At 35.4% G+C, this 21,638-nt stretch overlaps 1 protein-coding gene across 1 annotated transcript in view; it reads left to right on the top strand.

Annotated features, from left to right (window-relative positions):
• The window catches only part of l(3)76BDm (trafficking protein particle complex subunit 8 homolog l(3)76BDm), a 54,492-nt gene extending 38,446 nt beyond the window's left edge, over nucleotides 1-16,046 (top strand). The window contains exons 20-28 of the mRNA XM_089245606.1: nucleotides 749-917; nucleotides 1,617-1,701; nucleotides 4,081-4,155; nucleotides 6,300-6,352; nucleotides 6,553-6,690; nucleotides 9,414-9,512; nucleotides 12,457-12,581; nucleotides 14,102-14,191; nucleotides 15,457-16,046. Of these exons, the coding sequence (XP_089101732.1) occupies nucleotides 749-917; nucleotides 1,617-1,701; nucleotides 4,081-4,155; nucleotides 6,300-6,352; nucleotides 6,553-6,690; nucleotides 9,414-9,512; nucleotides 12,457-12,581; nucleotides 14,102-14,191; nucleotides 15,457-15,721 (1,099 nt within the window). The 3' untranslated portion in view covers nucleotides 15,722-16,046. The remainder of the gene's footprint in view (nucleotides 1-748; nucleotides 918-1,616; nucleotides 1,702-4,080; nucleotides 4,156-6,299; nucleotides 6,353-6,552; nucleotides 6,691-9,413; nucleotides 9,513-12,456; nucleotides 12,582-14,101; nucleotides 14,192-15,456) is intronic.
• The last annotated feature ends 5,592 nt before the right edge of the window (nucleotides 16,047-21,638 follow it).

Below are 21,638 nucleotides of genomic sequence, written 5' to 3'. Positions count from 1 at the left end.
TTTATAGGAAGATGAGATTTTGAAGGTCTTTCTATTTTTACTATGTACTAACACAACCCAGTGTGAGTTTGTACGTGTTCCCATCCATTTGTGTTTTGGTCAGCTCATTTGTGTATCTTGTATATGCAGATAGGAAACATAAGCTCCTAGGAGACTTCAGTTTGATGCTAAGAGTCTTTCACTGAAAGAACATTTGCTCTGAAAACATATGCTCCATTTTCAATGCATTTGTTATTAGAATGTTTCAATTTATATGAAATGGTTCAAAAACTAAAAAAAAAGAAAGTGGTGGTACATTTGGAAAGAGAGTCTGATGTGGACATGAGTTAATTAGGCTCGAGTAACATTCTGATGATGATTGGCGGGAAAATTCAGCTCACAACGTGGCTGTGTTAGATTAGCATGTGCATCCATATCAATGAGAATGTTCATTAGCCGGATCCATCCATATTCGTTAGCCAAGGTATCACTGCATATATTTTTCAAAGTTCACTCATTGAATCAGACATGAAAGAAAGCATGCTCACTAAAAGCAATAAAATTATTATACAATTCAATTAACGCTATACAGCCCAAAGTACGTTAATTTTGTCACTCAATTTAGATTTTCATTCAATCCAGGCTCGTTATAAGTTGATTTGATTCTATATTTCATGAATGATCTGTTCACAAAGCAGATATGAAAATTTAGTATTTGGCCTAGTGGATCATAACCTAATAATAATCATTATGAATTTTTCCTCTTTAGCTATCGACTTCTACAACACTCTTTTGTCATTCATGCTAAACCCTCTCTCAGTTTGCAAGCCAGCGCTATGATGAGTCAGCATTTCGAAGACCAAACTGTCCTTTCAAACCAGACCTTTCCTAGCTCAGGATCTTTGATTCTATCCATGGAGGCTGAAAACATCAGCGAGGTATTTTCACTTATCACAATTAGTGAAACACATTTTTGATTTATTTTAGCATTATACAGTGGATCCCGCTTATAACGTTTTTCAAAAAATCGCCTTGGAAAACTTTGTAAACAGGAAATTTCTATGAGTATTAGTAAAAGATAAGACTATATGAAAAGAAGTGTTGCACTAAGCCTGAAAATATTCTAAGAGAACATTACAGTAAAACTCCTCCTGACGGACACCCCTCAGATGCAATCACTCCTCTCTTATGGCCAAATAATAATTCTGTATAATAAAAGTATGCATTTCAAACCCATGGGCGGAGATACGGGGGGGGGGGCAGATCTAATGTATATGTTGTGTAGGAATTGGCATCATCATCATCATGCCCTCCCAGTAATAATGACCTTGGCCCCCCCCCACACTTCCGAGTCTATCTCCGCCTATGTTCAAGCCCCTGATTAATGGTGAGCACTCTTTTACAAATTTTTTGTCCCGTCTGTGTCCAGAAAAGAGAAGTTTTGCTGTGTAAGTGAGATTCGCTGTATTGTTCAACATTATCCATTATTGAATTGTAGCCATTTAATATTTTGTCAGTTCCATAATTTATAATTTGCTGATGTGTACACCCTGAAACAGCTTCCATCTTCATCAATGGGTGATATGTGTAGTTGACAGCTCAATAGTAACATATCTTTCGAAATTTGTATTTTTCAGGAGCTTGAAGAGTTGAGCGTGATGCAGGTGTCTTGTGCTAGTCCAGAATGGCATCTGTCTTCCAGCTGTGAAAATCTTCCAAAAGGTGTGCTATATTTGTATGTGTGTGTGTAGTAGAATCCGGTTAAACTGTGCCTTGATATAACAGAATTAGATACATTAGGTGGGATTGGATGTATAATAATAATAGAGTATATCATCAAACCTTGTGTTACTTTTATTATAATTAAGAAAACTGTTTTGACATTGTTTTGACTGTTTTGACCACTGTTAAGTCATGAGAGTGTAAACCATGTTCCTTGATAGCTGTGGTATAATTCAGGTTTTACCATATCTGTATATTACACTAGAACCCCTGCAAATCTGAACTAATTGGGACAGGTACCTGCTCAGTTAGGATTACTGGTTTTAAACATGGCTTTTTTGAAACTGTAAAAATAATGAGCATCCCTATCAGATGATTCTCCTCTAACAATGACTGAAACAATTATGGGGAAATTAACATGATTTTTTTTACCTTCCAATGTTACATCTTTGCTTCAGCTGACGAACCAAGGGACGTTACAAAATATCAAAGCAGGTATAAAGAAAATGTTGCTTTGATATCTCATTGGAGATCAGAATGAGTCCCTTTCCATTCTCAAAAAAATGATAAAAAATTCGATGAAGAATATTTACTTACTCGCAAAAGCTTGGGAAATATGATGAAAACCATGCTAAAGAAAACCTTGGTAAAATTATTGCTAAGACTTGCTTTTGTCAGTAATCAAGAAACAAAAGAATCCAACAAATTCCTCCAGTTTTTAAAAGAAGTCCTTGGTTGTGATTAAGCAAAAGAAAAAAATGGGGGTGGAGGGGATGTTATCATTAGACTGTAACAGCCATAAAATTTTCACGAATGCAGAAATTGTCTCCAACGTTTCAACTGGCAATGACTCATTGTTAAGCAATGGGCTAGCTCAGTGGTTCTCAAAGTGTGTGTCGTATGTTTTGTGCTCTTTTCAACTTTTTGACTGGAATAAGTCTTTTAAATTAGCACTATGACTAAATTGGGTGCATCTCTGAAAAGTTAGCATAACAAAATGCTTATGAGTAACACAGCAGAACTCATCTTTTACAGAATATAACACGTAGTCAACACTGAAAAAATTACAATAAACAAAATCTAAACTTTTTGTTATAAATCTAAATAAAAAACAATGTTTTCATTACCAGCACATTCACCAGCTTTTATTTTTCTGTGGGCATCTGGAGTTTTATTGTTTCTTGGATGACTTCATTAGTCATCCTTGCCAAGAGCAGATACGAATACCATTACTCAGGCAATACGGAAGTTTGAGAGTGGTAATCTCTATACAGATGGAATGTTTAGAAGCTTGAGTGCTGAAATTTGTGTCACTTGTCTGGTAAAGTGTGTTGGAGATTCATGCCTCTCTATTTCTAGTATTTCTAGTTTATTTCAGAATATAAATTTACACGGCTCCCATTTTGTCCTACTTTTTGGAAAAATTTTCTACTTTCTAGGTTTTGTATTACTTTTCATACTTTTTCTTACCAAATCCTGTCAACAAAATTTATCTAACTGTTTTTAAATGAAAACGGAATCATCGATAGATTGCCAAGTAATACAAATGTAGTAGATAGCAATTAATGATTCTGCCAAAGAAGAAAGTGTAAAGTTTTTTTCAAGTTACTTGGGGGTGTATGTGGACCATTTGGTTTATTAATTTTTATTTTACTTAGTTTGAGGGTTCAAAAATTCTTTTTGTCAATGTTTTGAGTAGTCATTAAAAACTTCTGTCTCAAAGGAAAAAATAATTTTAATTCTGGATAATTCAAATTTATTTTGATATCCCCATGAGCTTCGAATTAGTCAAGTTTGACTGTATATGAAACACATAAGTATTTTTTGGTTTTTGTGGATAGATCTCATTGAGGAAAATTCAGCAGTAACCTCACTGGTTGTCTCAAACTTTCAGCAGATGAATTGTTACACACCCCTCAGTGGGTTCAGACTTCTGTGGCCACCGACAGGTGGGGTTTGGATACAAGGTGCACGGTACACAATGCAGGCAGAAGTCAATGGTATGCTAAAAATGTATTGCCCTTCCCAAATTTGGGTATGTGTGAAACACAGCAATGGTATGAAGAAGTAGATCTTATTAAGACAAATTCAATAGTACCTTACTGATGTTGATACAACTTCTGGATTGAGTACTACACATGCAATACAGTTCCATAACGAAACCTGGAAAAATGTACACAAGATGAAAAATAAATCTCATTGTCACAAATCCCACAATGCTCTATTTATATAAAGTCGTCTTCAGTTTTAATTAACAGACCAAACAGGTTTTTGTTGCACTGTAATAAAGTTTAAAAGACGTATTCAAGCTGGAAGTTTTGGCCATGTCAATGACGGTCTTCAGTAATTGTTGTTTAACTTTCATTCTCTTCTCCTTAGGCTTGCCTGTGATATTGAAGAAGGAATGCTACCTAATGTCTCTAAAGGCTTCTAGTTTGAAAGTTGACAACAGAAGTAATCTCTATATATATATAACATAGATTTTTCTATCTGTCTGTGTGTACATATGTTTTTCATACATATCTATAATTTTAGACCAATCTTCGCCAAATTTTGTATATACAGTCGAATCCCATTATAACGAACGCCAAGAGACTGAAGAAATCACTTCGTTATAATGAAATTTTGCTATAAAGGAATCTGATTGTTCCTATGCAAACTTATCTGGGAAGATTAAAACAGTATTCGTTACAATGAAATTTTCGCTATAATGGTATTCGTGAAAACAAGATTCGACTGTATACCCAAACAGGACCCATCTTGAACGATATGCTGCTTTAAAAGTTTTTGAGAGCAAATTCTCGAAATGGGCAAAAATCTGTTCGGCAACAATATGGTTTGTCAGCCTCAACAATGACTTATGGAATACTTACTTTTGTTACTGTGGTTCCCTAACAATGCTTTTCAGAGATTTTTTATGGTGGTTTGTCACTTCTCTTATGCTCCCAGTGTATTGAGAAAAACTGGGCAGCTCTGGATATTTTTGCTAGTGTATGCAGAGTTGCTTACTGCTACGAATAGTATTATTTTTTTAAATTTCAGGTCTTTGGGTTTCTTGCGGTATTTTACTTATTTTCATTACATATATATTTTTTAAATCCAGACCTTTACCAAACTGATAAATTTGTATATGCATGTTCGAGAGAAGATGAACGCTGACTTGAAAAGAGTCTGTGATCAAATTTATCCTCCCAAGACGCATTTATGTAAGAGATATGTGCTCTTATTGTCTCTATGCATCTCCTACATATACACACGCTCACTCGCTAGAAGGTTAGAGGAATGACAAACTTGGGATCTAGGCTGGCATCAGAGCATGGCAATAGGGCGAATAACAATTATCTAATACCAGACTGAAAAGTCTTATAACTCTAAATAATATGTGAAATCTGTCCTCTGGAAAGGTCTGTGGTTGGTCCCCACGTCTGGTAAAGGCGGTATTGGATCCACCTGCCATGCTACTCAATGTTCAAATGCAAAAAAAAATATTTTCACTGTCAAAATTGTCCTGTACTATGGGCTAAAAACAGCTTTTGGAGCAGTTCAGCGTGGTGCGTCTGGACCCTGGTTCATTTGCATCGATAGTGCCCAATCAAGCCTGCAGAATCTGTTACACAGAGAGTGTTTCGTCCTAGGTGCTCTGATAGGAAGAGAGTAAAATCTTAGAATTTACCGGAAGATAATAGATACTGAAGGTATTTTTATTTTAAACAAATGTACACACATTTGTGTGTAGTCACTAACTCAGATCTTAGTTTACTACAGATTTAGTAGACTAAAGCTGGTGTCGACACAACCCAGTCGAGTTTGTAGGGATTCCTCCATTCATTTGTGAGTTGGTTAGTTCATTTCTGTGTCTGATACATGCAGATAGAAAAGATGTTCTTTTAGAATGTGCGGACTTTAGTTTGCTGCTCAGAGTCTTGCACTGAAAGAAAGCACGCTCTGAAATCATATGCTCTTTTTTTGCATTTTCTAGCTGAATCTTTTATTTTACATGAAATGGTTCAAAAACGTTCAGAAGAAGTGTAGGGACATTTGGGATAAGGTTACGCAGTGGACAAAAGTTAAACTCAAGTGTTGTTGAGTCAGAATTCTGTTGATTGACACCAAAATTCAGCTCACGATGCAGCTGCTTTTTGTTAGCGCGTGCATCCATATTGTGGGTAACAGATATATTACACAAGACCACTTTAGTAGTCTTGTGCAAAGCACATGAATTTTTTTGGCTTGTGGTAGCTTCCAGTGGAAGAGCAACCTAATACGTGCAGGAAAGGAATACACCACTAGGTTAGATGATATTAGCTTCAAGATTATGAATAGGATTACCCCATTGAGAGAATATTATTATTATTTGGCGCATTCCTAATAATATAGATATATAGCACATATGTCTGGGCTCTTTTAATAGTGTGTCACTTTAATAATTTACTTGTTATGCTCACAATGAGCAAAGATTTTTGAGAGAAGCTATTTTGACAGTTGGTAAAGGTGCAGAGTGAGTAGTTCTGTATATATTCATAATTTTAGTTAATTCTTGTTTTCAGTACAATTTTGTACATTATGTTATAACTTTTTTTCTTGTTTTCCAACCTTAGGCTCTAGTCAAGAAACAGTCTTGTTTTCTCGCGTGCCGCTAGGATGCTTTGAGGTAAATATTCATTCATGCCACCCACATTTCTTTCTAAAAAATATATTGGCTTATTATGTATCAGATATTAAATTGAGAAACAACTGCTACCAGATTACTGCAAGTGAGATTATTTTCCAACATAGTAGTCGTTTTTTTCAGGTATGATGTATCACTATATATTTGGATTAATTAATTATTTTTACAATAATATTTTGCAGATTGATAGCAATTCCGTACCATGTTGGGACTTTACTAACAAATCTAGAATTCACATTCCTAATCTCAAGACAGAACCATTGGAGGCATGTCCGCCAAAGTTACAGAGTACACTACTTCTGTTGACTGTTATATGGAAGGTAATAAAATTGTCTTTAAAGTATATTACAATGACTTCCGGAAGATAAGCTAATATTTTTCTTTTTTTTACTATTAGTGAATTATTGGGACTACAATGAATGAATGCCAGAACTTTGCCACTGGACTTATACCTTTGCAGAGATCACTTCCAGCCCAGCTTTGTGGCAGAATCTGGAACAATTATTGGGACTACAGAGTTTTATAAAGGCTTACAGAGCTCTTTGAAAAAGAAAAACATTTTTTTTTCTATTGCTTTTTGTCACGAAAAAATCCAAGTGCAAACTTATGTGGCATTTATACAAAGAAAGATGTATGATCCACTTGTTAATACAAGATATACTGAAAACTGGCTATTTATGTAGAGATGCAGATTTTTGAAAAAATTTCATCTGTGCCGTTACTGGGGCTCAAATGTTGGATCCCATGATTGCCCGTTGAGTGCTTTACTAACTGTATGACATATAGAATATTTCTCCTTTGGAATGCATATATATGTTGAATGTTGCTATTAACAACTGGAAAGTACATCTTTCTCTACGTATGTGTCACCATCTGGTGGCCTGATGTCATTTATGAGCCATTAGTTGATTCCTGTCAACATTCAGTGTACGGTACCATTTTCCTAAAAATCAGCATCCGTACACGTAAGGTTCAAGAGAAAAGAGTTCGAATAAGGCTGAGGAGAAAAGAGATGGAAGAAGGCGTGAGAAAGAAAAGGGATTGGGACATTCGAAAAAGTGAGAGTAGTGTGAAAGTTTGTACGGAAGAGACATTACGGTTTCGTATGGGAAGTTGGATAAAATAAATGAAATGAAGTGTTTATTTCCTTTTGTGAGCTTAGAACCCAGTTATTTTGCCCTGAAATCATAGAAATACAGCCAAGGACCTACGATCGACAAGAAGAAAAAGTTGGGAAAAGTTTATACAAATAGCCAGTTTTCAGTGTCTAGTATTAAAAAGCTGAGAGTACATCTTTCTCTATAAATATGTCACCATCTGGTGGCCTGATGTCATGAGCCATTAGTTGATTGCTGTCACTTCCATCATATGGTACCATTCAGCATATATATATATATATATATGCTCTCCAAAGGAGAAATATTCTGTCACTATATATAGCTTTGCTTGTGGAGCACTCGACAGACAGTTGAGGGATTCGGCTTTGAGTCCCGGTAGTGGCAGCGATGAATTTTTCCAAAAATCTGCATCTCTACATAAATAGCCAGTTTTCAGTATGTCTTGCATACTGACATTCAATGAGTATCCATTGATTAAAAAACAAAAGAAAGAATCACACAATCAAGAAAATTATGTGACTGCAAGGTATGTGTGTCAGAGAAACATGTTTGTTTCTCAGATTGAAAATTTTTGTTCAATGCATACCTGAAAGTGTAGCTTTGTGGAACTTTCTTCTGTAATTTTTTTGGGTGCAGCTTGTAATGTATATGTATTGTGGCTTATCTTTCAGAAACTATATTATCTCTTACAATATAAATGTTTTTTCTTAAAGCCATCTATTTCATGAAAATCCTTGGTTTCAATTCCTTATATGCAATGTTATTTGATGAATAAAAGCAAAGAGAACGAGACAATTTTGTGCATAATTGTCAAGTTGTATCACTTCGGCCATGATTGCTATTTGCATCATTGTCAATAACCCTTTGCGTGGCACAGTAGAAATCGTTAAACCCCCCCCCCCCACCTTCAAAATGTCATAACTGTATTTTTAATGAAGTAGGCTTTCTTTCGATTTCTAGCAGGTGCAAAGTAAAAGAAGTTTGGGGGGGGGGGATGAAAAAATGTGCTCGAATGAGAAATAAGATTTACAAAATATCTGGGTTTGTCATTGATAATATAAAACAGTTTTTTTCTTAACTGGATATGTGCGTCTTTGTTCATCGAAGGGTTAATAATATGTGAGAAAAGCTACATTACACAAGAGGCATGTTCAGAAAGTAAAAATACAATGACTCTGCCATTTATTCAATACATTTTGGAATCGAGGAGCTCTATTGCGTACTTAGAATAAGACAACCATAAGTATTCTTTATGGGCATTGTATAATATTTTATCATGTGTATATATTGTTTATAATTTTAGTTTTTACTTGGGTTGCTGTATTTTTGAAATGTATGACATCCATATTTGTTATGGGCATCTTTTTCTCAGCCACCTCGTTGGGCATTTTGCCTGTTGCGGCGTTGTATTTGTATTTTAATTTGCCAAAATGTCCACTATAAATTATCGACTGATTTACTGTTCATTCATCTACACTAGTGTGGCTCTCAACATAGAGCCATAAGGCCTCCTCCCCCCCCCCCCCCCTGTGGTTCTAGGATATTCTTGGGGAGTGGCATGGGTGGAAATCGGATGAAAAGGGGAGCCCAGACCAAATGTTGAAGGGGATCACAAAGAGCTGTCAAGAAATAAAGTTTTCAAGTGAGATATGGTGGGAAAAAATTGTATTTTCAGAATTCAACAGAGCTTCCCATAAAACCAGGGCCATACTAACCTATGTGCCCATAGCCTCGTGACCGGGGAAGGAGGGTACACATGGTGTAGGATTTAGTACTATTATTTTTTGGAATGCTCGTATGTAATATGGTAGGCCTTACGTTGTTACTTCCAGCTGATTTCATTAGTTGAGAACATTTTGTATTGCTTGTAATATTTCTTGTTTTTTGGTCCACATTGATTCGAGACTTTTTTTTTTTAAATGTAGGCCCAATATCAGAAAGCGGGTTCCACTCATCTAGCTGTGGGACAGCATCACATAAAGATATCAAATCTGACTTCAGCAATAAGTGCAAGTGCTTCACAGGTAAGAAGTATGGGTCTTAAATCAGGGTTGGTAGGCTTTTGACGCCTGGCAGTTTGGACGGTTTAAACTGTCGTGTCAAAAACCTCAAAAATTTCATTTTCAATATCAAAATTCCTATTGAAATAAATGTTAATTTCAGTGCAATGTCTGAAATGAGATTGCACCAGTAATAAATACTTAATATGATATTTAAATGATTTTCTGTGCTAAAATTAATTTAAGCGATATAATAACACTGCTCAACACTTAATTTTTTTCCCGAAGATTTTTCAATGGTTTTGGTGATATTTTGGGGAGCAGATTTTGAATCTGGTATTGGTTTTGTCAGATTGGCTCTAGTTTTTTTAGATAAAATGAAAATTAAATTTTAGTAGTAATACATAAGCAGCGTATGAATCACATTGAAACTGTGCGAAATGTAAATCATTAATAAACTTAATATATTGGACTTATCAAGATTTGACTGTAATTGTAACAAATTAATATTTCACACTGTAGGACATTGTATTATGTTCTCATTGATGAGTGGCTTAGGTTTTTGGAACATTCTTCTGCGGTGGTAAAAAAAAACAAAGAAAATTATCAGTTTCATTTTCAAAAAGGTCTCTTCGATTTCTCCTAAAGTCATTCTTCCGCTTTTCCAAAGCTTAGTTCATTCTGGACTGGAGCATGCTGTAAGGCAGAGGTCTTCAACCTTTTTCTAGTCACGAGCACTGCCTGTACCCCTCATAAAAAGAGTACTCTTAACAGCAAGTTTTACGTAGAAATGTATGAAATCAGGATGATTTCAGTCCTTGATTCAGAAAGTAAAAATACAAATGCAATTTATACAAGGTGTTTAATGGGAACTTTAATCAAGTGCTCGCGAGCACGAAACTGAATATGAGCATCAAGCACTCCAGGTGATTCAGAGTGCTCACGAGCAACGGGTTGAAGATGCCTGCTGTAAGGTTTTGGAGACCATACCTCCAGAGGGACATAGACTTGGTTGAAGGGGTGCTGAGAAGAGCTACGCATGTCGTTATCGGCACACAGGGCTTGAGTTATGAAGAAAGACTTCATTTTTGAATATGTTTACATGTGATGAATGCAGGTGTCAGGGAGATATGGTCAAAGTGTTAAAATTTTCAACGAGGTGGATAGGATGGACCATGAATTATTGATACACTGTCAATTGACTGCTGGGACGATTCTAGGTTATGGTGTTGCAGGGAATTTTTCCCTTCGAACAGAGCACCGCCCAGGTCTATCACCATGGACAATGTACTACCTAGTGTGTTGAGCCGAACGTGTAAGTGTGTGTACCTAACAGTCTGAGTGCATATTTAGTGTTGCGTCTGGTTTTTTAGTGCTGCCATCTATATTTCAGATGTGAAGTGTAATGACTGAATATTGGTACTGTTTGTAGGCCTCTTGCTCTCTGCAATGAGATTTTTTAACAGAGAGATTGGCTTGCATTTGTGCCTTAAAGTTAGGAACCACATAAACTAACTTCAGCTGACCATCACTGTGGCGATGGAAAGGCATCTCTAATAGGGTGAGTACGCAGGCGTCGGGAGGATATGATTGAAGTGTTTAAAATTTTCAACGGAATGGATTGGATGGACCATGAGTTATTAATGCACCATCAATAAACTGCTTCTACAAGGAAACACCAGCATCGTTTAGTAAGTGAAGACCATAATCCAAGGTTGTGGTGTTGCAGGGAATTATTCTCTTATAGGGTTGTTAATAAATGGATAAATGTTGTTAATAATGGGTTGTTGAATAGCTTCTCCCCGGGGGTAATAAATTCTAACACAATTGACACTTTTAAAAAGAAATACGATAAACATGTTGGGGTAAATAGAGAAGCTCTATCCATACTTAGAATAAGACAACCATAAGTATTCTTTATGGGCATTGTATAATATTTCATCATGTATATATATTGTTTGTAACAGCATTTTTGATGGGGTTGCTGTATTTTTGAAATATATGACATCCATATTTATTATCGGCATTTTCCCTGTTGTTGCATTGCATTTTTATTCTCAGGAGTTTGTCCAGCCGAAATTTGGGTTTGTTTTCTGGACCCTTCACAATATATGGATGTAAAAAACTGGCCTTTCACAAAATACAAATCAGTGAAATCATAAATTTTACATTTCATTTCTTTTGTGATTAATCAGCTATATTATTTTGCTTCCCACAAAGTTATTTGTTCTTCATAAAATTAATGACCCATTTTCACAAAAATAAGGAAATTTTTTTCACAATAACAGGACCCTGCAAAAGTCTCATTTCAGCCGCTGAAAATGATCCAAATTTCTTGAAATCGATTGTTACAGGTGATGAAACATGGTTTTCTCAGTATGATCCTTAAACAAAGTGTCGAGGGTGTGGAATAGAAGTGAAACTCACCACAAGCCAAAAGATGCATGCTTTGGAAACGATTCCATAAATTGAACTGGAATGGGCCTTCAAATCATCATTAAATCACTATAACAAGTGAATTGAAGCTAGAGGAGACTTATTTTGCACAAAAATCCAAAACAAATAATTTGTTTTTATTTCATTTTACAGACCCAGCCTTGAAATTTCTTCTACACACTGCATATTTTTTATGTTTAAAACCCAACTGTCGTAAATAATTAAGAAATTCTAGTTGTATTTTTGTAAAGTGTTAAAGATCAACAAATGTTGCCACTTATGACAATATTAAATCACATTTTTTAAAATTTGCATATGAATTATCGTCATCCTTTCCACTATATGATTAAATGTGAAATGCACGTTTTTCTTATTTAATTAGGCGCACATAAGCGAACACTTTTTCAAATTCCTTTTTTTTAGCTATAAGTTTTTCCCTTATGACGATAAGAATTTTATTTGCAAAATTGGAACTTGGCTTGTAAATTTCACTACAAGTACATAAATTTAACTCTAATTTTTGTTTCTTCAGTGGACAGAAACTGGAGCACCCCAAGATTCTGTAGCAGGTCCATTGAGTGCGCCGATAACTGCCCAATTAGTGAGGTGTTGTTTGAGGTATCCGTTCCATGTGCAACATGATTTTAAGAAAATCAGGTTAGACATACTATTTTGTTCTTGAAAATGTACATAGATCTATATATATAAAATTGATTTTCTGTATGTGTGTGTGTGTTCTGTATACAAATCTACAATTTTAGACCAATTGTCAGAAAATTTAGTATATACACTAAACAAAATCTGATGTGAATGATAGCAAATGTCCAAAATGGGCGGAAAACCATCAGACAACAATGGCTTTTGGAATGTTTCTTTGGTTACTGTGGTTCCCAAACAATGCGTTTCAGACATGTATATGCCTGTACAATGGTTTGTCGCTTCTTTAATGCTGCTAGTATATGTAAAATGCACCCTAGTGGCACAGTGGTAAGACGCTTGTCTTTAACTATGAAGGTTACTGTCAAGGTCCACGGGTAAGAACATCTCAGAAACAAGTTCTTTGCCTACTGAGCCCGGAGCGATCACTGATAGATGACTCCTTCATTTCCCATCCAACTCCACTGGTTGGAAATTGCTTTATGGCGATATATAACCAGAGTTGGTGTGTTCTGGTAAAGTAATATATGTATAATAGTTTGCCATGTCACTTTTCAATCCTCCCAGTAATTGAAGAAAACCCTGGCAGTACCGGGTATTATAGCTAGTTGTAAATAATGCACAGTAGAACCTCAGTTATCAGATAAAGTGTCTGATAACTGAGGGGACTAGCCTACATTGGTACATAGAAATTTTCAAGGATTGAACATCCATCAATGTGTAAGGTCTAGTATTATCTACACCATGCATGCTCAACCCATGGCTTGCAAGCCAAATGTAGCCCTTGGAGGGATCTGATGTGGTCTGCGACCTCCTCAAACTTAAATTTTAGAAAAATGAACTAAGCAGCACATTTTCCCAGATACTTGAGAACCTGTAACATATTTACCAATCACCAAAGTGACCCCTCTGGCACATTTCTAGATCACTTGTGACATTTGGATTATTTACAAATCACTCAAGTAGCCCACTACACAGTTCAAGATCACTCAAGAGGCCTGCAGCACATTTACAGATTGCTCAAGTGTCTCGTGGCACAGTTCCAGATCACTCAAACAGCCTGGGTCACATTTACAGATTATTTGAATGACCCACGACACATTTATGAATTACTTAAATGACCCATGGGTCATGACACACATTTACAGATCACTTAAGTGATCAGCCGCAGATCACTTCACGTTTTTAAACCAATGAAGCGGCCAGCACACTCCTAAAGGTTGTGCACCCTTGATCTACACTAATTAGAATTGAATGGACATTCAACTGACATATCATATATATGATAAAAATTTGTATCTTCACACATCGTTTTCTGTAAATCTTGCATAATTCTCCATTGAAACCCATAGGAAATTATGTTTTGGTTAACAAATGTGATTCCAGAATGAATTATGTTTTTTTTAGCCTAGGTATCACTCTACTTATAAATTTATACATAATTTCTTTTTGTGATTAAATTATATATCTGTGATAATTCACTTAAGAAAATATAATTTTTCCTCTTGTTATCTATGCAGATTGAAGACTGTTCCTGTTGATTTCATTGCTCAGAGCACTTGCGATGCCGTTTTACAAGTCACTGTAGATAATTCCACTTGCCATATCAAGTAAGCATAAAAAACGTCTTGTTCTTCTAATGATAAAAAAAAAAAATCCTTTAGGAGATTGGAACTGGTATTTCTGACTACTTTAAGAGGTCTGAGGAGGGGAAAAAAGTCAAAATATTCTGATTCCAAGCAATTCATTTCATTCAATTTTTATTATATTTCTGGCAGAATGATATTTTTTACATCGTAATTGTATCTGACAGACATTATGATAGCAAGTGGAACATGTACAGCCAAACTCAGTTATAAAGGCATAGAAGGTTTCACAAAATTTTGTCGTCATTACAAGAAAGGTTGACATTTTTAAGATTTTTTTGGACGAAAAATGTGATCACCTGCACTCAAATACTGTGTATGAAGGTTTAATTGTACTGTGATTGTGAACAATATTTGATCATTAAAAATACAGGAAAGTGGGAACATACATAATTATCTGACATGCAGATTCTCACAACCATGTTACCAATTATTGGCAAAACCAGCAAATAAGCTTATAAATAACCCTTGTTGAGAAATAGTGCTACTACTACTAAACCAGACATGCATCTCGTCCATATTCCTCTGTGGAAAAATACAGTGCTGCAGCAAATCTGCTGAAATGTATTTCATGGGATAAAATTGAACATGACAAATACATGAGATGAATCTTTATAATTATAGTCATTATGGTACAATTTATAAATTATACAAATTACCTCAACTCCCAATCCTGTATGACTTATATTCAAATTCCCTAGATGAGTCTTACAAATTCTCTGATGGTCCTGTCATAAATGGGCTTATTGCATCACTGGTTTCAGTAATTTGGAAATATAGCCCAAATGAAATACACTCCCATGGGTAGTGAAGCTGATCGTGTTGATTTTTGATCATATCTGGTTAAGAACCCTTGCATTAGTGTCCACAATGGCATGGTGGTTTGTGTAAACAATGAGGTGGGCTATGATGGAGCATCACATCTGATGGTTTGGGGCCAATACTAAATTCTATAGATATTCACTTGTGACAATAGGTGAAATATTACAATTATATGAAATATATAAAATTAAATAGCGCTTATTAAGGATGGAGGGGCCCATTTTTTCAACTGCAGCAGATTTGTACCACTACATGCTATTGGAGTTATAAAAAATTTTAACTTAAAAAAAAACAAAAACTTTCTCCTTAAAAGGGAGTGGTTATTTGAATTGCGCTCACTCAGATGTAGTTTTGTAATAAAATAACCTGATTGACACACAAATACAATCCTTTTTTTGTTTTTTCAGCCAACCAGCATCGTATACCTCAGAAGAAAGTCAAGTTCAAGAACAGCAACTATTCACTTGGGTCAACGGAAGTAAACGGAAAATTCAGTTAAAACCCAGTGAGACAGCTAGGATAAGGCTGTGTGCATCGTTCAGTAACCCCGGGACTTACAATTTAGGTGGCATAGGAATAAGCATTAGTAATACAGATGAAGAAGCGGTCAATTATATTATGCCTCCATATTTAATTATAATCAGTGCCTGTGGTGGAACTGCAAATTTGTAGTTACAACAGAAACAAATAATCATTTATAAATATATAAATTTAGATATTCCAAATCTGTATATATATACTTTCGAGAGTGATGATAAATTAATATTACTTAAAGGCCATATGTAAAATAGTAATTTTGAGTCAAAATGAAATAGTTGACCGATTCGCGTTACATAAATCTGAGGTGGTGAGAAAAAGTGATTTTTTTTTCCTTTCGAATATCTTTTATCTCTAGTGAAAGTCGAATGTGTAGGAACAGTTATAAAAAGCATAAGCATCAAATATATTTCATTGTAATTTAATGTGTATATAATAAAAATGTTTTATTTGTTAACTCAGGTGATATTGAGTATTTGATTATCGTATTAATAAGATTTGATTATTGTACCAATTATTTGATTGTGTCTAATAAGCCAGCAATTACAGTACATGAAACTACTATTAGGCCTCCCTGGTAGTTATGCCATTTTTATGTAACAATACAGTGCACTCTGCTTGATGTGATAACATCAGGACTTGTACATATATATAGTTTCTGATAACAATAACCAATTGACAGGGGCAACTTAAGCGAGGGTGCAAGGGGTGCGGTGCACTTGGGCAGCAGCGTAGACTAAAATATGCTTTTATTACACTATAATAAAATATTTTAGCTAGACTAAAATTTAAAAAAAATTCACATGACATCACACTTTTGACAACACAGACGTTGAGGAAAGCTCGACTTAATAGACAGGGCCTGGGACCATGATATCAGAAAGAAGAATGTAATCTAACAGGTGGCGTGAGACAATCTCCAACTGTGCTGCACTTATTTTTTGTATTTCCTGCCTATCTCACCCCACATCCTGTCTCAGAGCCACTAGGCTGGAATCTTTCGCATACGCCCAAGCCAGATACTTCTACAGTTAATTTATAGTGTGAAAAAGACAAATAAGTATAGTCTCTCCCAGGCCCCTGCCAGCCCCAGCCTTGTGGGTGGGGGGGGGGCAGTGCCCCTCTGTCACAACTTACCCCAACAGAAAATGTTTTTTTGCCGTTTCATCTCAGATTTGGTGTCCCTCCAGAGTGGACAGAAACAACTTAGTCCTATAGGACTAAGATTTTTCTTCGTTTTCCCAACAAAGCCTACTTGAATTTTTGTTCTTCACTGAAATCAAAAATTAAAATTATCTTTCCAACTAATAAATTATGTTATGAGAACTGAGGCTATAAATATGAATATTTTTTTATTTCATATACAGTAAAACCTCCTCTACCGGCTACCTCCTGTAACAGTATCTCAGAACAACGGCCACATTTTTTGGAACAGAACACATCCCATAGACTTAACATTACAAGAAACTTCCGAACAACTGCCACTTTGGACATGGAGTCGGGAAAAACATACGCATATTGGATGAGAAAATTTTTTTAAGGGAGTTTTCCTGCTCCCCAAACTTTATGGAGAAAAAAAATGTATGCTTTCTTTCCCCCTGGGTACAAATGCTAGATGGGTATATTGAAAATAGTGGAGATGAAAACAACCAAAAACATGAACAGAAGACCTATTATCAGCACTCTAATCACTAGAGGGATATGTAAATTATCCGATTACTAGAAACCCTTTTGTTTATTCGACACTCTCTTCTCCAATGGATGGCAGTCTAAAAAAATGGTGCTCACAAATAGGAATGCTAGATGGGTACGTAATTCCTATTTGTGAGCACCATTTTTTTAGACTGCCATCCATTGGAGAAGAGAGTGTCGAATAAACAAAAGGGTTCCTAGTAATCGGATAATTTACATATCCCATTACTAGGGTATTAATTTTTTTTAGAGGTATTTGCCAATATTTTTTCTTTTTTTAAATAAAAATGTATGTCAGCGCCTATGTCTTCAGCTATCGGATTGGACTTAGGAGCGCCCTGGAAAAAAGGTCTAGTTGAAGGTCTAGTGTGAACAAAGAACTATTTGGGGTTGCTGGTACATCGCCTTGGTCCATATCAGTTTTTCTCGCTTGTTGTGCTCTACCTGAGCACTGTAAGTCTGAATTTTAGGATGTCATAATAGTGCTGTAGATTGATTAATCAATTATTATAATACATTATGAAATTTGTATTATCAAAATATATTCATATATTTTAAAATAATCAGTTACAGAATGGATTGTCATGTGCTATATATACAGATTACAAATTTTAGTTTTATTTTTCAGAAATAAAACTACCCTCTCCCAATAATGGCCTCATTTTCATGTTCCCGTTAGTAACCATTGTTGGGAGGTTTTACTGTATTTTTTTATGGTTATTTTCGTAGAATTCATTTTAATCCACTGTTTACTGACTTGCAGTAGAGCTTCAACTGCAATTAGAATTTTTTTTACGATTTTAGGAATAATTGGCAATTTTTTTTTTTACTTTCAGCATCATGTTTGACAACAATTGGTAATTTCCTGTATTTGAAATCCCAATTTCCCTCAAAGAAACATGGTCAGTGAACTGAGGGATTTTTCATTTTTGCAAAACACTATTTGAGGTATTTCCTTACAAAGATACAAAAAATTGGAAAAATCAGATTTCAATAATGCTCAGGGCTCCTGCTTGTCTTACGTTTGGTAAAATGTCATACTTTTTGTCTTTTTTACCAAATCCTTTCAACAAAATTTGTGCAATTAATTTTGATTGAGGAGGCAATCATCAATGCATTGCAAAATAATAATAACGTAGTAGATTACAATTAATGATTCTGCTAAGGCAGAAATTGTATAATAAATAAAGTTATTTGGGAAGAGGGCGGTAAATTAATTTTTTGTTTGCTTAGTGTGAGGGTTCAACAAATAGAGTAGCCATTAAAAAAATCTGGACAGAAAAAATAGTATTTTATTTACTACTTCATGGTCTTGGACAGTAACTAATATTCATCATTCAAAATCATTGGTGCGCATTTTATGTATAGATGAAACAACAAAGCAGTTGGATACATAGGCGTTTTGTGATTCTGGAGCTACCCAATAGCATCCAATTGTCTTCTGTATTTTCAGGGATGCAGAGGCATAAACAATATATACAATGTTGAGCAAAGAGATAGAAATGAAAGTGCTTCATTTGTCAAAAATGATGCTATCCAACAGTGAAATGTTAACAAATCCTTTAAAAAAAAAAAAGGATGGACAGTGCAGTAAAACCATATGGTTCATCTTGACTTATTTACATTGGGCAATGTGATTTTGGAAGCGGTTTTGAAGGATCGTCATTCTTAAAAAACATGTCATAATTTGCTGTTCACTGTCGAGAGATTTGACAGACTCTGCACTTTGGAAGACAAAAAAAAAAAAAAATTATATTACAGGGGTGGGAAGTGACCAAGTCCATTTCGGAGCAGCAAAATTCAGGATTTAGAGCAGCAAATTCAGGATTGGGAGCAGTTTTGGAGCAGCAAAATATGGGATTCGGAGCAAATATGGGTTCCAATATTTATAAATTGGAACAGTGAAATTAACAAGAATATTTTCGTTAACCCTCAACCCTTTTCAAAATAAAACTGCACTATCTTTTGTTATCAAACATCTTTTCGTCAGCTTGATTTTTGTTTTTTGTGTTTTAGGCTTTTGACACCTTGTTTGAAAGAGCGGCTGTCATAAAATTTTTTGCACCGTCTATTTAAGATGATTTTTGCTTACTGAGGGCACTATTTGCTGCTGCCTTGAACAGCAGCACTTCAAATGAGCTAAAACATTTTTATAAGTTTTTAATTTTTTTATACTTGGAAAGAAATTGTTGCAAAATGGGAGAGAATTTCAGCACTCATTATCTGGCGAGATTGGCGATCTGACACTCGCTATTTGGCGAAATTGACGATTTAACGCTCGTTATTTGGCAAAGTTTCTAAACTAACATTCGTAATTCGGCGGACATGCGCTTTTTACTCCCGGAATGAAAATTTTTTTCACGAAACATCGGGATTTAACACAACGACAATCGACTACAGTAATTTCTGCTGCTTCCAGTGACGACTTTTTTTTTAAAACGGAAACACTCGAATTTGCACTTTAAAGCTGAAAGGCATTGCAAACCATCTTCAGTTCCACGATCACGGACAATATCGGGGTTTCGCGATGGAAAGCCCGATCAGGGGCCGATAGTTTAAGTATAGTGGAATAAAACACGCTCTTCTCTCTTGTAAAGAAACGTTTCGTGGCTAGCAGGAACAAAATTTTTTTTGGCGTCCTTTCCGAAATTCCGGGCATACTGAAGCAAAATTCGCTATTTGGCGCAGAAAAATGCGAAAATACGCTATTGGAGCAGGATGGCGCAAGATATTAGTTTTGGCGCAGAGTTCCCACCCCTGATATTATGAGGAGAGAGAGAAAAGAATTATTAGGAGAGATTAATTACATTGTTTTGGCCAAAAATTGTTTTTGTTACCAAGTCATTTTGCTTTGACTCCAGTCAATCTTATAGGATACTGAAATAGTGCTATGAAAAAAATAATAATAGGGAGGGGGGGGGGAAAGTTACCCCCTGCCTGCCGTACTTTTTCCTAATTTTTTTTAGTGGGAGCCCTGAATGCTGCAAAATCTGAAGGCTTCCGGATAAATTGGAAGCATTAGCACCTATGTAATACCCAAAAGCATCGTTGATTAATTTGATAAATACTAAAAGAATTATCACTTCTACAGCGATTATGCATTACACATAAGCGTTGTTGGTATAAACATGATAAATCGTACTAAATTCATATTTCCTAGGTGTTATGTGCAAAATCGCTATTTAATATTGGTAAATGTGATAAATTGGGCTCATTGCTGTAATAAAATTTATTATTTAGATGACCATACTCGTAAGCCAGAGTCAAAACTGGAAAAAAATGAACTCTCATTTAACAAATTTTTCTGCCGATCATTGAAATGCTCCAATAATTAACTCTCATTTGAAAAGTTCTAAAATCAAACCTCGATATAACAGACTATTATTTAACAAATTTTTAATCATGATAATAATTTTAATCGCTAAATCATTAAATGGGAGTTTGTGATATCGGGGTGAGATTATATCAAACTCTCTAGACCCATTGTTTCCCAAAGTAAGTAATATCACCCCCCCTGGTGGGCAATGGAATGGTCCATGGAGGCGATAGAAGCTACAGATTTAACATGGATCCTATGGGTTCATTTGAGTTGGGGAACGATGAGAGGAAACATTTTCTGATGAAGCGGCGAAGAAATAAAAAGTTCGGAAAACTATGCTCTATACACCAGTGATTCCCAATGTGGGCATTAATGCCCCCTTGGGGGCGATGGAAAGTTCTAGGGGGCAGTGGAAGCTATGGGTATAACATAGGATCCTATGGGTTAGATTGCGTTGGGCGAAAAATTTCTGAAGGGGGAGGGGGGAGACTAAGCAGGCCGTAGTCTAGGGCAGCTAATTTAGAGGAATGAGTAGTCAAGAAAACTAGGCTGGAATGGGCAGAAAAATTTAAATTGAAAAAAATAAAATATAAATTATCAAGTTTGCTGCAAAATTTTAACATTAATTAAATATTAATTTGATGTTTGTGTGTAGTAAATTAACGTTAATAATACTCGAGCATAGGAACCAAAATCAATTTGTGAGTGTTACTAACGTTAATTTACTACACATAAACATCAACTGTTAAAATTTTGCAGCAAACTTGATAATTCAATTTATATTTTATTGCTTAGAAAATATTTACTAATACCATACTATAGTTTTTCTGCATTCGGCACATCAGTCAAAATTTTATTTTCACCTGTTTGTCAATTATGAACAAAAGTAAGAAGTCATTTTTTCATGGTCAAGAAGTTTCTCAGGAAGGCAGTTTTTGTACCTCCCAAGTCTTAAGTGCCCTTTCCAAAGGTCGATCCTGTGTAGGCTTCCATCTGTACAATGGTCCTGATTAAGAGAAGGTGGTGACTACACCCTCTTTT

This window comes from Pholcus phalangioides, unplaced genomic scaffold (assembly GCF_987345545.1).
Source record: "Pholcus phalangioides strain wild (caught in Gottingen) unplaced genomic scaffold, Ppha-v1.0 ptg000016l_1, whole genome shotgun sequence".
NCBI classification, from domain to species: Eukaryota; Metazoa; Arthropoda; class Arachnida; order Araneae; family Pholcidae; genus Pholcus; species Pholcus phalangioides.
Note: the sequence above shows the minus strand (reverse complement) of the source record. Positions and strands in the feature narration are given on the sequence as shown.